Raw genomic sequence first — 13,940 nt, forward strand, 5'->3', positions numbered from 1 at the left:
TCATGACGACGGCTAGAGCGAGGACGCGTTCGAAGAAAAACAAACCGCATGACTTCGTCACTCTATTTCGTGGCGCGTTCAATTTGTGTAACCAAGTGTTTTCCAGAGCTTTTCTTTGTATTTCTTAGCGGTGTAAGATAAATTTCTTTCGGTGCGAAGCCCTTTCAGCTTCTTTCCATCACATCCTCACCCCCGGCAAGTGCCTATACTAGCAGCATACCCCCCTATTTTATATCTTCTTTTTTAATTCTACCTGGAGATTATATCTGTCGCTAATGAGCTGGTATTATTACGCACTGATGTCTTGATCGAGTCTCGGCACACGATTATAAACATATGTATATTACTCATCCTATAGGAAGGGATTGCAGAAGGCTGTGAATCGGCTTCCACATCAGATCAAAGCTGCAACCGGCTACTCTGAAGGTGACATTAGATGAAGTGACTGAGGAATACCCTGCGTAGGATTACTAATTCGCCCTTTGAATACAACAGAGACCAAAGATCAAGAGTTTAAGACATTCGAGGCTCGCTTTACACAAATCGAAAAGGCTGCAGTCCAACTGCATTCCGATGCTCAGAAATATAGAGATGGAATTTCGGGTAAGCTTGGCCTTACCATTCAGTAGTTTGAATACGCCTGATCGCCATTATATAAATTGCAGCATTCATGATGCATGAGGTGTCCGCGGCGGAGACTTTGGTGGATTTGTATAACCCTATTAATGGTCGCGATGATGGCGCGGTACTTCGACGCCATCAAACGCCCGCTCATGCTTTGCAGGCGGTTCAGACATTTCATGGGATCGTCGAAGAGACTCGAGATATTCTCATGCCCTTGCTGGTAAGTAGCTTCGACCGCACAAATATCGTTCGAGATGGACCCTGATGCACACTGGTTTGTTGGCATCTATACAGGATGATTTGGACAGGAGAGTGGTGCAGCCACTAGCAGATTTCATTACAGTGACTAAGCTGATACGCAAGACGATCACCAAGCGCAACCACAAACAAGTGGATTTTGATCGCTTCCGTAACTCGCTGAAGAAGCTGCGCGAAAAAAAGGAGCGCTCATTATCTGACGAGAAGAACATGTTCAAACTTGAGTCGCAATACGAGCTTGCTACCCAGGAGTACAACTACTACAACGATCTACTAAAGGCGCAGTTGCCTGTGTTTTTCGAGCAAAAGGACCAGTTCATCGACCCCTTATTCCATAGCTTCTACGTGGTACAATTCCGCATCTTCGAAATACTGAATGAGCGTTTGCAGGAGGCGGTGAATGCAGGCGGCTATGACATGAACACAGATATCTTGCTCGCGTACGATAGAAAGAAATCCGAGATCCAGAATGAGCTGGAGGAATTAACATTACTCTCGCGCAAGTCTCTTGCAAAAGGTAAATACCCCTGAAGCGTATATATATATATACGTGCGTGGATGTGTACATGAAATATGGCCCGTTAATCATTATGAACCCCTCTGCTTGTTTAGCAACGACGGCCCATTTCCGCAATAATATTGCCCCGGCTGTGGGCGGTTCGCAGCCAGGCGAGGAGAACGGCGACACTGCCCCTCCTCCATACACACCGGCGGCGAATCCTGAGGGCAACGGCTTTTCCTCCCCCCTCCACCGCTCGGCCTCAACAGCCTCGTCCTCCTCCATGGGAGGAAACCTTCGCTCCGGAATTATGAAATTCTCAACCAAGGTGGGGGTAAGCGAACAGCGAATGAACAGCATTCTTCCGAAGAGCGACAGCCGGGTGCCCAGCTATCGGGCCCCTCCACCTCCTCCTCCTGCGCCACGCGTTGCCAGAGAACCCCCCAAGGAGTATGTGATCGCCCTCTATGACTACACCGGGGAGGAGGGTGATTTGAGCTTCCGGAAAGACGATAAGATTGAGATAGTGGAGAAGACGCAAAGCACGAACGACTGGTGGACGGGGCGCCTGAATGGGAAAACGGGCTTGTTTCCGGGTGAGTTCCCAGGGGGGGAAAGAGAAGCAGGAAGGGGTTAGGGATGAAAATAGAGTCTAATCTTTGTCTATTTTTCTCACCACCGCATTAGCAAACTATGTTGCGCAGCTGTGAGAGGGATCGGGAAGATGTGGGAGCTAATCAATCCATTTCAGCGCATTTTTCACCCTGTGATTTTGCAGGCTCTTATTTTCACCTGTTGTTCCAACACCTATCTTCAGCTATTTATTTATTTATCTAAGGTTATGCGATGGAGATAAAAACAAAGTTTCTCCTCATTTTGTGACTGCCCTTCCGATTTGGGATTGAGTCATTTGCAATTCATGCAAACACACTTGAAAATTCGCGAGTGGATAAAAAGATCAAGAAAAACCCCCTTTTATTTATCGCTTGGCTCCCCCTTTCTCTCCATTGGTGGTCTTTTTTCATTCCATTAGCATTCTACCTACTTCTCGACTCTTGAGAATAAATGTGAGTTCATCTCGCCTCCCTGCCATCCCAGCGGGGCATATCGATGTCCTCAATGTCAACATTGCTTTTGGATTGTTGCTAATTTTCTTTTTGTGTTTATTTGACATTGTCATGCTTGCAGAGCATACACATAAAAAAAACAGGCAAATGTGTGGCATTTTCGCAGTCTACAACTACCAAGGCGATGTTCAGGCATTTCGCCAACGTGCCCTATTACTCTCAAAAAAGTAACGAAGACATTGTTTGACAAGTCGATATTAAGGGACCCCATTGACAGAATTGCTTTGCTTTGTTTGCTTTATTTGCTTTGTTTTGCTTTGCCCTGTATTTTTTTTATTTTGGTTTGCAGAGTTCGGCATCGTGGTCCCGATTGGAGCGGCTGCGTAGTTGCTGACAACCACATTTTGTGCCATGAGCGTCTTGCTATCGTTGGCGTCAGTAAGTGATCTTTTCGGCTAATTATCTATTTCTCCAGTGATGCATTGGGCTCATGCATTAATTAATTCATAGACTCTGGGGCTCAACCCCTAACCAACGAGGATGGCACCATCATCCTTTCCGTTAACGGTGAAATCTATAACCACAAGGCATTACGTAAAATGCTCAAGGAAAAGCATGTATTCAAGACGGAATCCGATTGCGAGGTTATCCTCCACTTGGTACACTCTCCACCCTATTTCTGTTGGCGCCGTGCATTTCTTTGAAGACTGACCTTTTATTTTTATTTTTGACTCCCCATACGACTTTAGTATGCAGAGATGGGACCCTCCTTCGTCGACTTGCTCGACGGCATGTTCTCTTTTGTCCTTCTCGACGTCCCTAAGAACCGGGTCATTGCTGCCCGTGACCCTATTGGCATCACCACGCTCTACCAGGGCTTCTCCTCCTCTTCCCCCGGCACCGTCTACTTCGCCTCGGAGCTCAAGAGTCTCAACGAGGACTGTGACCGGATTCTTGCCTTCCCGCCAGGGCACATGTACGATTCGGCCACCGGCGAGACCACCCGCTACTTCCAGCCGGCATGGTGGGATGCCAGCGTAGTGCCAACAAGAGAGGTGGACTACACGAAGCTGAGGGAGTCGTTGGAGGCCGCCGTGCGCAAGCGCCTGATGAGCGAGGTGCCCTACGGGGTGCTCCTCAGCGGAGGCTTGGACTCGAGTCTGATTGCCGCCATCGCGGCCCGTGAAACGGAGCACCTTGCCAGCGCAGAGCTGCAGCGCCAAGCGCGCCGAAAGGCCCGGGCTCACCACGACGACGATGCCGGCTCGGAGTCGGAGGGCGAGAGGCTGGCGGCGTGGCCCCGCCTCCACTCCTTCTCCATCGGACTGCCCGGGTCCCCCGACTTGATTGCCGCGCGAGAGGTGGCCAAGTTCCTGGGCACCGTGCACCACGAATACACCTTCACCATCCAAGAGGGGCTCGACGCCCTGCAGGACGTGATCTACCACCTGGAGACGTACGATGTCACCACGGTCCGCGCGAGCACCCCAATGTACCTCCTCTCCCGCAAGATCAAGGCCATGGGGGTGAAGATGGTGCTGAGCGGCGAGGGCAGCGACGAGATTTTGGGCGGGTATCTCTACTTCCACTCCGCGCCCGACGCCCGGGCCTTCCACGAGGAGACGGTCACCCGGATCAAGAACCTGCACACCGCTGACTGCTTGCGCGCGAACAAGGCGACCATGGCGTGGGGTCTTGAAGCGCGAGTGCCGTTCCTGGACAAGGGCTTCCTGGCAGAGGCCATGACCGTCAACCCTGAGGAGAAGATGTGCGCCCCCGGCAAGATGGAGAAGTACATCCTCCGCCGGGCCTTCGACACCCCCGAGAGGCCGTATCTGCCGCACAACATCCTGTGGCGCCAGAAGGAGCAGTTCTCGGACGGCGTGGGCTACTCCTGGATCGACTCGCTCAAGGACACGGCCGAGACCCGCGTCACGGAGGAGCAGATGAAGGGTGCGGCGGCAAGATGGCCTCACGACACCCCGCAGACCAAGGAGGCCTACTGGTACCGGGAGATGTTCGAGAGCTGGTTCCCTCAGCCCGCCTGCACGGAGAGCGTGGTGCGCTGGGTGCCGCGGGCCGACTGGGGCTGTCCCGCCGACCCGAGTGGCCGCGCCCAAAAGGCCCACAACGCCGCCTACGAACAGCCCGCCAAAAACTAGGCGTGAGCCTACCTCTAGGGCGCTGTGGGGGGGGGGAAGGGGGGCAGTTTCCTCTTGAGTTGGATGAAAGGGTGTGGGGGTGTGTTTAGAATATAGGATTAATTGGCAAGCGTGGTAGGAAGTAGTAGCTTTTCTCTTTTCTACCGTTCCTCTTTTTTTTTTTCTTTCTCTCTCTTTTTCAAATATTTGTGGCTGTAATAAAACGACTGGAAACACATCCTTTTACTGTTTTGTATATTTGTTGTGTTGCTAACTACCTATGAACAAACAAGCAAATAAAATTTAGGGATGGACACGATTTCATGCTCTACAACGCCAAGTATGGGAGGGGGAGGTGGATCCAATTTTTTTTTTTTCTTGGCAAACGAGAGAAAGCATGAGGCGTGATGCGATCCTATGCAAGTTATATTGAGACAAAAAGTTTAATCCAAAAATATGCCGTCAGGGAAACCCGTCTAGTTTATTATTATTATTATTATTATTTTTGAAAGCAATGCATAACAACATTTGCCGGATTTCCTGGTCGTCTGGAATCAGGATTCATTAGAAAAAAAAAAATAAAACGGGAGAGTGGTACTAGAACAGTGGGAGAGCATATAGATGAAAACATGGAGCATTAGTCAGAAAAAAGTTATGTATATATATAAAAAAAGAAAAAGAAAACAGGGAAAATAGACAAGACAATAAAATAATTAAGTGTCGCATCGGTAAGAAAGCGAGGAAAAAAAAAATCAGAATTCCAACCGATTAGAACAGCACAACGGCTCCGATAACGGCGGCTCCCATGAAAGCGCCGGCCTTCAGCGCACCAGCGCCGGCCTGCGAGGGTCGGGCGCTGGGCACAAACGAAGCGGAGGTCGCGCCGGTCGAGACGCCCGACACGGAGACGGAGAGGGTGGAGGTGGTGGAGAGGGGAGTGAAGGAGAAGGTGGAGGTGGAGGTGCCGGTAGCGATGGAGGAGGTCTCGCTTGCGGATTCGGTGGTCGAGGCCAGGGTGGCGGTCTCGGTCGCGGCGGAGGTCTCGGTCGCGGTTGAGGTAGCCGAGGCGGTGACCTCGGAATCAGTGGCGGTGCTCGTGGCGGACTCCGTTGCGGTGGCCGCAGACTCGGTGGCCTCGGCAGACTGTGTAGTGTCCTCTTTGCCAAGGTAGAAGCGGTCAATGCAGGACTGGTAGCAGCTGGTGACATCTTCCCCCTTACATGATGAGATGCAGCTGGAGGTTTGCGCAACCGCTTCGCTGTCCTGAGCGCTGACGGCAAGGGCAACGGCAAGAAGAGAGAGGAGAGTGAAGGAGAATTTCATGTTGGAGGTTGGAAAATGGGTTGCTAAGAGAGAGAGAGAGAGAGAGAGAGCGAGGGAGAGTCTTTTGGAGACAAGAGGAGATCGGCTTTCACAAGCGAAGAAGAGAGGAGAAAGAAAAAACGGGTGTACTGTTGGAAAAAGGAGATAGGAGAAACGAGAGAGCGGGTTTATATATACAAAAATTAGAGGAGGTTTCATTAGCGATCGGTTTTGTGTGATGCCAATTGATTTAGTATTTATTAAAAAGAATCAAAACAAATTGGCCAACCATTCCGGTAAATTGCCTCTCGCCCTCAATTCCCGTTTGCTTTCCCGCTGGCTAAATATAAAGTGATATTCATTTCTTGCCCGCCAATCAGCGCGGATCCCTTTCTCGAACATGCGGCCCGTATCTCTCCTAATAAGCATGCGAACGCCATGATATGTGGAGAGAGGCAAATCGGTATATTGGTACATGGGCCGCCGTCTAGTTTGATTCCACGGCTCATGTAGTGCACCATGAGGTGCGTGGACGAGTTATATTGGACCTGGCCGGAAATTGGGGCCGCTGCCGCCAACGACCCCGGAGCTCAGGGGCCACCTGCATGCTTATCATAGCCAATCCTCCCATTGCATTGGCCCCCCCCGCTGCGCTCCCCAATTATTGTGCAGCCGCGGCGGCTCCCCTGCCCTCCATGGAGAGGCCGCTCCTCTCCCCCCCTTTGGCCTCGACCCGAATGGGGAGCAGGGCGAGAGGAAATCAACATCCCTGTTTTTTATGCTTCTTCTGCGGCATCAAATGAGGGGGAAATTGGCCGAAAACAAATTAATTCTATTTTGTACTAGGAACGGGGAATCTTACTAAACCGATATCCTTGGCCAACCGGGGCGTTGATTACGTGGGGTACACAACGCGACAAGAGGCAACTTGCGCAACCCACCACCGTCACCTCCACCGCCCCCCTCTCTCCCCACCAACCCCGCCCGCCTGCCGAGCTGAGATTCCGCTGATGAACTCAACCTTTGAGCCGAACTGGTTCATCCGCGCGACGGACAAGCTTTAAGTTTAATAGACAACAGGAATGCAAGCTTATTTCTCGATCTCTATGCCCAATCCGACTCGGAATAACCTTGACCAAAAAGGGGAGATTTGCTCGAAAGCCCTGGGAAGCTACGCCTCGGAGCATTTCTCCTGAGACTCGAATCGCGCCCCACTGGCCCGTCCCCCCTGGACCTGGACATGCCAGTGGTCCAAACAGAAATGCAGCGAAGCCGATGCTAGAGGCCCGCGTCCGGCCAACAGGGGCTGCCACTGGCCCCACTGACCACGTCTTGGTCCTGGCTCTGTCGCCCGAGGCTTCCGGCCCACGGAGGATAAGGGCTTTTCCAGCGGAGTACACGTCCTCCCAGGCCCATGACGTCTTTGGGATTGGTCATCGGCGACCCTCTTCCTGAAGCGAGCATATTGCGTGTAGGGTTCGCGGTTGGGAACGGGCGCGATGGGTAGCCCGTCTCACATGAGAGCTTTCCACGGGCGGCACGGTGCTCCGAGGGTCGGAGAGGAGGAGTGGGAATCCCCGCCCCAGCCACACGCTCAAGGTTTCAGACGGTGAGTAACAGGGGGTGAGTGGGAGGCGGCGGCGCGGAAAGCCCCTGATTTCTTAGGGAAGGCGGCGGGCAGGGGCCTAAGCGCGGTTTAGGGTTGAGGAGGGCAGGGCTGTTGGGCACAAACACCAACGCGGCCCGGCGGGTGATGCGGTCTGACAAGCGCGACGCAATAGGCTAAGCAGAGGGCACGGCCAGTGGGGCGAGGGCCAGATCAGATCATTCGGAAGGAGCTGCAGCGTCGGATTACAAGCACGCCCGAGCCCCAAAAGGGGCAGCCCGGTGGTACGGGCCAGCGCGCGGTCGGAATGGAAGGGGAGGGGGCCTAGATTTGGGAGCACGGCAAATCCCCGCGCCTCGCCCGAGCTGAGCCGCTTAGAAGCACGGTGCTACTGAGCACAGGGGAGCAGAGTGCGGTGCTGGACGTGGAGCTTAATCCGAAAGCGATCTTCGCCGCAGCCGCAGCCGGCGCGCCTGGGCAGGCATGGGTAATCGTATTGCCTTTTCTACGCTCGAGGGCCTGTTCGGCGCGGATGAGGCCAGGCGAGAAAAACGCTGGCGACTCCGAATCGGTCGGTCGGAATTTTTCATTTCCATCCGACACCTCCAAAAATCTATTTTTTCTTTTTGGATTCTTCCCGCTCTCCGCGCCCTTCTCTCCTCCCCCACCACGCGGCTTTTCGCCCTGCTTGTTTTCATTAAGAATCCTGTGCCTCTTCCCGCTCCCCATCCCATCAGCAATCCCCTCCCCCCCCCCCGCCGCGCCCCTGCTATCGCCGCAGCCTCGACTCCATCGCCATTATCGCTTGAAAGGTGAGCATGATGCCATCGACCCCTATCTATTCCCGCCCCTCCCCCTACCACCCCCCGCTCCGGCACCCGGCTCCCAATCCCGCCCCGCAACCCCATTCCCATTCTCACCTCCACCCCCACCGCCCGCCGCCGGCGTCGCAAGCAGAGCTCTCCATATGTGAGCCGTGCCGCCGCAAGAAACGCAACTGCGACGGCCGGCGGCCCTGTAATCGCTGTGACCCACGGGCCGGCGACTGCGTGGATGCCTCTCCAGAGGCCCCGCGAAGATTGTCGAGCGGAAGCGCATGCGAAACGTAGGCATTCCCCTCTTGGCGTAGACTTGGAGCCCCCTCCCCTCCACTAACCCCTCTCTCGTGTTGCTTAGGTGCCGGAGGAGAAAGACCAAGTGCGACGGCGGCCAGCCGTGCGGCTATTGCGCCACCAACGGCATCGAGTGCGTGTCCGGCGCTGAGCGGCGGCGGCGCGGTCAGCAGCTCCAGGGCACGGTGGAGCGCAGCGAGGTGGACCAGCTGGAGGCCCGTCTGAAGCGGATGGAGCGGCTGATTGAGCAGCTGCTGCGGCCGGTCGCGGTCAAGGCGCTGGAGGAGTACGCCTCCAAGCACCCGACCTCGGGCGAGGAGGAGGGCGTGCGGGAGGTGGTGGAGGCGCTGAAGAAGGAAAGCGACAGCTTGGCGGGGGGAATTGCTTCTGCACGCGCGGCGGAGAAGGAGCCGGTCTTCTACCCATCTCCCCCGCAATACCACCCGCCCAACGTCAAGCCCCTGCCCCCGCCCCCCCCCCACGCCTCCCGCGACGGCAACACCCCCTCGATCGCGTCGCTCGTCAACCCCGCCCCCTCCCAGAGCCCCTCCGGCTCCCCCCCGGCCTCCTCCGTATACCCCTCGTCGTCCGCCGCCCCGTTCCCATCCCACCCGTATTCCGCGCCCACCTACCCCCACTCCTATACTGCTTCGGCCGCACCCGCCTCAAGCGCTGCCTATCCGCATCCTACCGCGCTGACCCCCCATTTCCCCCCGCCATCGGCCCTCCTGCATCAACCTCCCCTAAAGACGGAGCACCAATCTCCCGCCGCGCCGCTGGGGAGGATGCGCGGGCACTCTCCCCCAAGAATGCAGCTGCCGCCATTGAGTGGGCTCATGGATGCGGGTAGAGCGTAGCAGGCAATCTCTCCCCCCCCCTCCCCCTTCCTCCCCTCCTCGCCTCCCCCCGCCCCTCCACTATTTATCCTTATCTCATTCTGTCTCTCTGTCTCTCTCCAGTGGAGATGGGATGGCCGATGGGAGGCTCGGCTTACGTTAGACTAAATTGTAGGGATTTCAGAATTGCAGAATTCGTGCCATCACGGTGCTTTTTTTTTTTCCTTCTTGATACAAGATGACACGTTTGTTTTCTTCCTCTACCCCATGTTTCTATAATAGGTTACTTGAACTCTCTTATTCAATAAATTAATGTCCACATCAACGCTCGTACGGGGAAAGCTGAAATAAACCGTGCGATGTTCAGCCGCCCTTTCAGCTCCTGATCGACCCATCCTGAATTCTCCTTGGTCGAGGGGGGGGGGGGGGCGAGCCGATGGAGGAGGAAATGGGCTTGGTCTCTCTAACCATGCACATTCCTTCCTCGCCTTTTGTTTTCCAAATACAAGGCGAAAGGCTTTGTCTCATGCATGGAAAAAAGGGAGCATATCCTTTAATGAATAGATCAATAGAGATTAAATAAAAGCAGGAAACAGAGAAGGTACATCTAAGAATTAATAAATATCGGATCCCAGCAGTAGACCCATCGGCTTGTGTTCAAACAAACGCCTCCTAACTAGGTGACTACACCACCAACACAGCGCACAGCGCAAGCAAACCGCCCAGGGCGGAGAAGGAGGCGTAGGCGCGAACCGCGGCCGATTTAGCAGGGCTGGACGCCGAAGGTTGAGCGCTTCCAGAGGGGAGCGTGACGGAGCTCACGGCCCTTGACGCAGAGGCAGTTATCGCGGATGAGGCGTTGGTCTGGATGCGCGAAACAGCACTGGATGCGGCCGACAGGCTTGGCACCGGGGCACTCGAGCCAGAGGCGCTGGAAAGGCCAGTGGGGGCGACCCGGGGAGTGAAGAAGGGGTTGCTCGTGAGGGCCTGGCTCAGGGTCGTATATTGGACCGAGGAAGAGATGGGGCGGGACGCAATCTGGCCATTGGCGCCGTTGATGGTGAACCGCGAGGAGTAGGAATAGTCCTGGTCGCTTGTTCCCTATAAAGTGCAAACGCGTAAGCTTCCCATTCACATCCCATACGAGAAAAGACACTCTACAATGCGTAGCTGGTACTGCGTGGAGCTAAAAGAATGGCACAAAAGGTCATGGCGGGTAAGCATCAGGGGCCCTTGCAATCTAGAACTGAGGAGTACTTACGGGGCAAGGGTGGCCGGGATGGTCCACAGCGCATTGCCGGTGGCACCCGCCACGCCGGTGAGTGCGTTCTGCACTAGCTGCCCATTCTCAAGGAGCTGTATATCAACTCGAGCGGGCAGGATGAACGGGCCGGTGATGGCTTGATCAATTTTCCATTTCAATGTCACGGCTCTGCCCGCCACCCAGACGGTCGAAGCCACTGGCTCCGTGAAGGCATAGTTAGCAGCCATCACGGGGGAGAGGAGCGAAAAAAGACAGAGTAGGACGACGAAGGAGATGGTTCTGGACATCGCGAGAACAGCTAAGGCGAAAGAATGGAGGGGGGAGGGGAGGGGAGAAGTGAGTAAAAGGGGGGAAGAGGGAGACGATAAACTTCTGAAATGGAACACGCAAAAAAGAAAGAGAAAAAGTCGAACAAGCTATGATGCCAGTATGGAGAGGAATAGTGGTTTTGCGCTTGTGCTCGAGAAGGAATATAGCTGGGCGAATCACGCCCCGCCTCATGTCCCACCAAACCTTAACAAGGCCCAAGAGATTAGTTAATATTCGAAACGCTGTATCTCCGCCCGGTGGACGGGCTCCATGCTTTATTAATAATAATAAGAGCCAAGACCAAAGTCACACTCTTCCTCCATGAAAAGGGGATAGGAGCCTTCTCGAGGCAGCCGTTCCTCGTCCTCTCCCGAGCTCGTGTACGCCGAGGTGCCGGCGAGCGGAGTAGAAGAGGAGGAGGTCACCGTGATAAAGGGGATGTTGAGCCGGCTGGCGAAGTTCGCGAGGTCGTCGGGAACCTGGACTAAGCCGCAGAGGAAGGGGCAGATAAGCAGGAAAGTCACATCTTCGTGTGGAGGAAGGGAAAAACCAAACAAAAACTAAGGTGCTACTCACATCCCAGCTGTCGCAATACCAATCCCATGCAGCTTCCTACAGCATCGATCTGGCCAATCAGCATATTCTGCTTGCGCGTAAGTTGGCTCAGGTTGGTCTTGAGTTGTTCCAGCTCGCGCAGGGCTTCGTCTGCCTTGGGGTTTAGCGAGGGATCTGAGGGGTCCCGCAGGAGGGGAAGATAGGGTGGCCGCGCATCCTGGCAAGAGCGCCGGCGGATTCTATCTAACAGCTTGGGTTGGCCGCGGCGAAAATCGTCGTGTTTATACTCCATGATTCCGTCGTCAGCCCGCGCGGCACGGGGCGTCTTGTTGGCCTTGGTGAAATTGTACCTGAGGGAGGGGAGGGCATCGGGAGAAGGGGATAAGAAAGAGGAGTTAATGAGGAAGAAGAGCATGTTAACACGTGCATATTAAGCTGTCGGAGAAAAGAGGGGAGTTTCTCGTGTTTGAAGTGACGCGATAAGAGCTCGGTGAACTCGGGGGTGGTGTGGAAAAGAAAGGAGGTTCCACTCTCAGACCACCTTATCAGATGAGAGTTTTGAGCATCATCCACCATCCTAGACAGACCCATATAATGTCAGCACATCGCTTCTCCTGTATCATTCCTCCGCCATAAGATGCATCCCTACCTATACAGAATTCGGACAAACTTGTTCGTGCTGTTCCGGCGATTCAGTCCCCGGCCAATGCCAGGCCGTTTGGGGCTGGGCGGCTCGAGGGTGACGGGGGGGAGCTGGTCATAGTGAGGGCTTTGAATGCTAGTTGGTTGAAATAATGGAGCTTGAGCGATGGGACTGAATGGAAAGTGGTACAGTTGGGATAGATTGTCTTGGCTCATGCGGAGGACAAGGGGTGAAAACAGAATAAGGAAAATGAGAATTACCAAAGGAGTAAAAGGAGAATGAAAAGCGGGCGGTGAGGGGGAATGCTAAGGCAGAGGGCATAGGTAGAATTCATCATTGCTGAAGCCTATATAACTGGAATGCCATTCGGTTCTAGAAAGTTAACGGAAATAGCAACAGCCATAGTCTATCCTTCTTTTTTTCGTTGATCCATCTAAGGTTGCCGCCTGCCCTGCTTACCTACTCACCTCCCCTCATGTGTGGCGGAGCACAGGTGATTATCCGGGATGGAGCCAATCGCTGCCTGCAAGCACAGATCCGTTGTGAAAATCTTACCCCCTATTTTCCCCTTGACTCACTCTCTCCTGTTCATTACTCTTCATTAATCCCTATTTCATTAATCTCACTCCTTCCTTCCCCTCTTTTTCTCATCACTCCAGCAACCCGTCGCCCCCTCCGGCCCCCCACCTCCCCCACAATCACCCCACACTTTCCTTCCTCAATTGTCTCCCCAGTTCTCTAAGCTTTTACCTATTTCTTTTTTTCCTGAAATATAAATACAAATTGCAATATGCGCTTCACACTGGCCTTCATTCTTCTGCTCCTTACGTTTGCGCTGGCCGCCAACGGTCTCCATTTCTATCTTGAAGATGGCGAGCAAAAGTGTTTCAACGAGGATCTACCCAAGGAAACCCGAGTCATCGGTACGTGGATCCATCCCGGATTTTGCCTTTGTTTTCGAGCCTTTGCATCCCAACCCCAAGATTAACTCTAAATTCTGCTTCCCATCAGGTGTATACAAGGCCGAGGTCTGGTCATCCAAACAGAATATGTTCATTGAAGATCACTCGTTGGGCATTGACATCACAGTTGATGAGCGCGGAGAAGAGCACAAAGTTCTCCACATCAAGGGGGCACACAAAGGCCGGTTCTCGTTCACAAGCACTGAGTCTGGAGAGCATGACATTTGCTTTGTGACAAACACATCCTCATGGTGGGTCGATGAACGGATTGTAAGTGTTTCTAGCTCTAGGTGTAGCACCCATGATGATAGATATTCACTCTCCTCTACTATACTAGCGCTTCACTTTGGACTTGGATATTGGGGAGCCCATCCATCTGGAGGAGAACCACTCTGATGAATCCCTAAGTGGTAATAGCGGAGATTTTCTCTCTCATATCGCGTAGCGACATCGTTTGCTCACCCGTCTACCCACTCCCCCCTCCCTCTCCTCTCTGACCTTTTGTAGATATGATCAACCGTGTGCGTGAGCTCAATTCTCGCGCTTTGGATGCCCTACGGGAGCAAAGTTTCCAGCGTGAGATCGAGACGAAGTTCCGCGACATGTCAGAGCGCGCCAACTCCCAGATTGTCTGGTGGTCCATTTCCCAGATGGCCGTTTTGGGAATGACTTGCATGTGGCAGATGCGGCATTTGCGGTCCTTCTTCATCAAGAAAAAACTGGTTTAAAACGGCGCAACGATGGGTGTATTGTAGTGTGTAG

General features: G+C 53.8%; 8 protein-coding genes across 8 annotated transcripts; 4 read left to right on the forward strand and 4 right to left on the reverse strand.

Annotated features, from left to right (window-relative positions):
- Positions 1 to 275: 275 nt before the first annotated feature.
- VTP21DRAFT_67 (uncharacterized protein) lies at positions 276 to 2,091 on the forward strand (the record flags this gene model as incomplete). Its single annotated transcript, XM_069397358.1, has 7 exons — positions 276 to 283; positions 359 to 426; positions 496 to 603; positions 666 to 844; positions 919 to 1,399; positions 1,495 to 1,977; positions 2,069 to 2,091. 7 exons carry the CDS (start codon positions 276 to 278, stop codon positions 2,089 to 2,091), a joined length of 1,350 nt encoding a protein of 449 aa, XP_069256446.1.
- A 504-nt stretch (positions 2,092 to 2,595) lies between these two features.
- VTP21DRAFT_68 (uncharacterized protein) lies at positions 2,596 to 4,610 on the forward strand (the record flags this gene model as incomplete). Its single annotated transcript, XM_069397469.1, has 4 exons — positions 2,596 to 2,675; positions 2,798 to 2,886; positions 2,959 to 3,107; positions 3,198 to 4,610. The coding sequence occupies 4 exons, from the start codon at positions 2,596 to 2,598 to the stop codon at positions 4,608 to 4,610; spliced, it is 1,731 nt and encodes a 576-aa protein (XP_069256447.1).
- A 747-nt stretch (positions 4,611 to 5,357) lies between these two features.
- Positions 5,358 to 5,912, reverse strand: VTP21DRAFT_69 (uncharacterized protein; the record flags this gene model as incomplete). Its single annotated transcript, XM_069397580.1, has 1 exon — positions 5,358 to 5,912. One exon carries the CDS (start codon positions 5,910 to 5,912, stop codon positions 5,358 to 5,360), a length of 555 nt encoding a protein of 184 aa, XP_069256448.1.
- Positions 5,913 to 7,062: 1,150 nt separating this feature from the next.
- Positions 7,063 to 8,226, reverse strand: VTP21DRAFT_70 (uncharacterized protein; the record flags this gene model as incomplete). The annotated part of the gene is made up of 4 exons (XM_069397692.1): positions 7,063 to 7,403; positions 7,500 to 7,576; positions 7,626 to 7,821; positions 7,890 to 8,226. The coding sequence occupies 4 exons, from the start codon at positions 8,224 to 8,226 to the stop codon at positions 7,063 to 7,065; spliced, it is 951 nt and encodes a 316-aa protein (XP_069256449.1).
- An 89-nt stretch (positions 8,227 to 8,315) lies between these two features.
- VTP21DRAFT_71 (uncharacterized protein) lies at positions 8,316 to 9,466 on the forward strand (the record flags this gene model as incomplete). The annotated part of the gene is made up of 2 exons (XM_069397803.1): positions 8,316 to 8,602; positions 8,674 to 9,466. The coding sequence occupies 2 exons, from the start codon at positions 8,316 to 8,318 to the stop codon at positions 9,464 to 9,466; spliced, it is 1,080 nt and encodes a 359-aa protein (XP_069256450.1).
- A 663-nt stretch (positions 9,467 to 10,129) lies between these two features.
- On the reverse strand, positions 10,130 to 10,996 carry VTP21DRAFT_72 (uncharacterized protein; the record flags this gene model as incomplete). Its single annotated transcript, XM_069397914.1, has 3 exons — positions 10,130 to 10,546; positions 10,607 to 10,631; positions 10,707 to 10,996. The coding sequence occupies 3 exons, from the start codon at positions 10,994 to 10,996 to the stop codon at positions 10,130 to 10,132; spliced, it is 732 nt and encodes a 243-aa protein (XP_069256451.1).
- Positions 10,997 to 11,296: 300 nt separating this feature from the next.
- On the reverse strand, positions 11,297 to 12,431 carry VTP21DRAFT_73 (uncharacterized protein; the record flags this gene model as incomplete). The annotated part of the gene is made up of 4 exons (XM_069398025.1): positions 11,297 to 11,502; positions 11,595 to 11,923; positions 12,001 to 12,150; positions 12,223 to 12,431. The coding sequence occupies 4 exons, from the start codon at positions 12,429 to 12,431 to the stop codon at positions 11,297 to 11,299; spliced, it is 894 nt and encodes a 297-aa protein (XP_069256452.1).
- A 575-nt stretch (positions 12,432 to 13,006) lies between these two features.
- On the forward strand, positions 13,007 to 13,906 carry VTP21DRAFT_74 (uncharacterized protein; the record flags this gene model as incomplete). Its single annotated transcript, XM_069398136.1, has 4 exons — positions 13,007 to 13,139; positions 13,228 to 13,448; positions 13,516 to 13,588; positions 13,686 to 13,906. 4 exons carry the CDS (start codon positions 13,007 to 13,009, stop codon positions 13,904 to 13,906), a joined length of 648 nt encoding a protein of 215 aa, XP_069256453.1.
- Positions 13,907 to 13,940: the final 34 nt, after the last annotated feature.

Source organism: Calcarisporiella thermophila (genome assembly GCF_041956535.1).
Source record: "Calcarisporiella thermophila strain CBS 279.70 unplaced genomic scaffold VTP21scaffold_1, whole genome shotgun sequence".
Classification (NCBI taxonomy): domain Eukaryota; kingdom Fungi; phylum Calcarisporiellomycota; class Calcarisporiellomycetes; order Calcarisporiellales; family Calcarisporiellaceae; genus Calcarisporiella; species Calcarisporiella thermophila.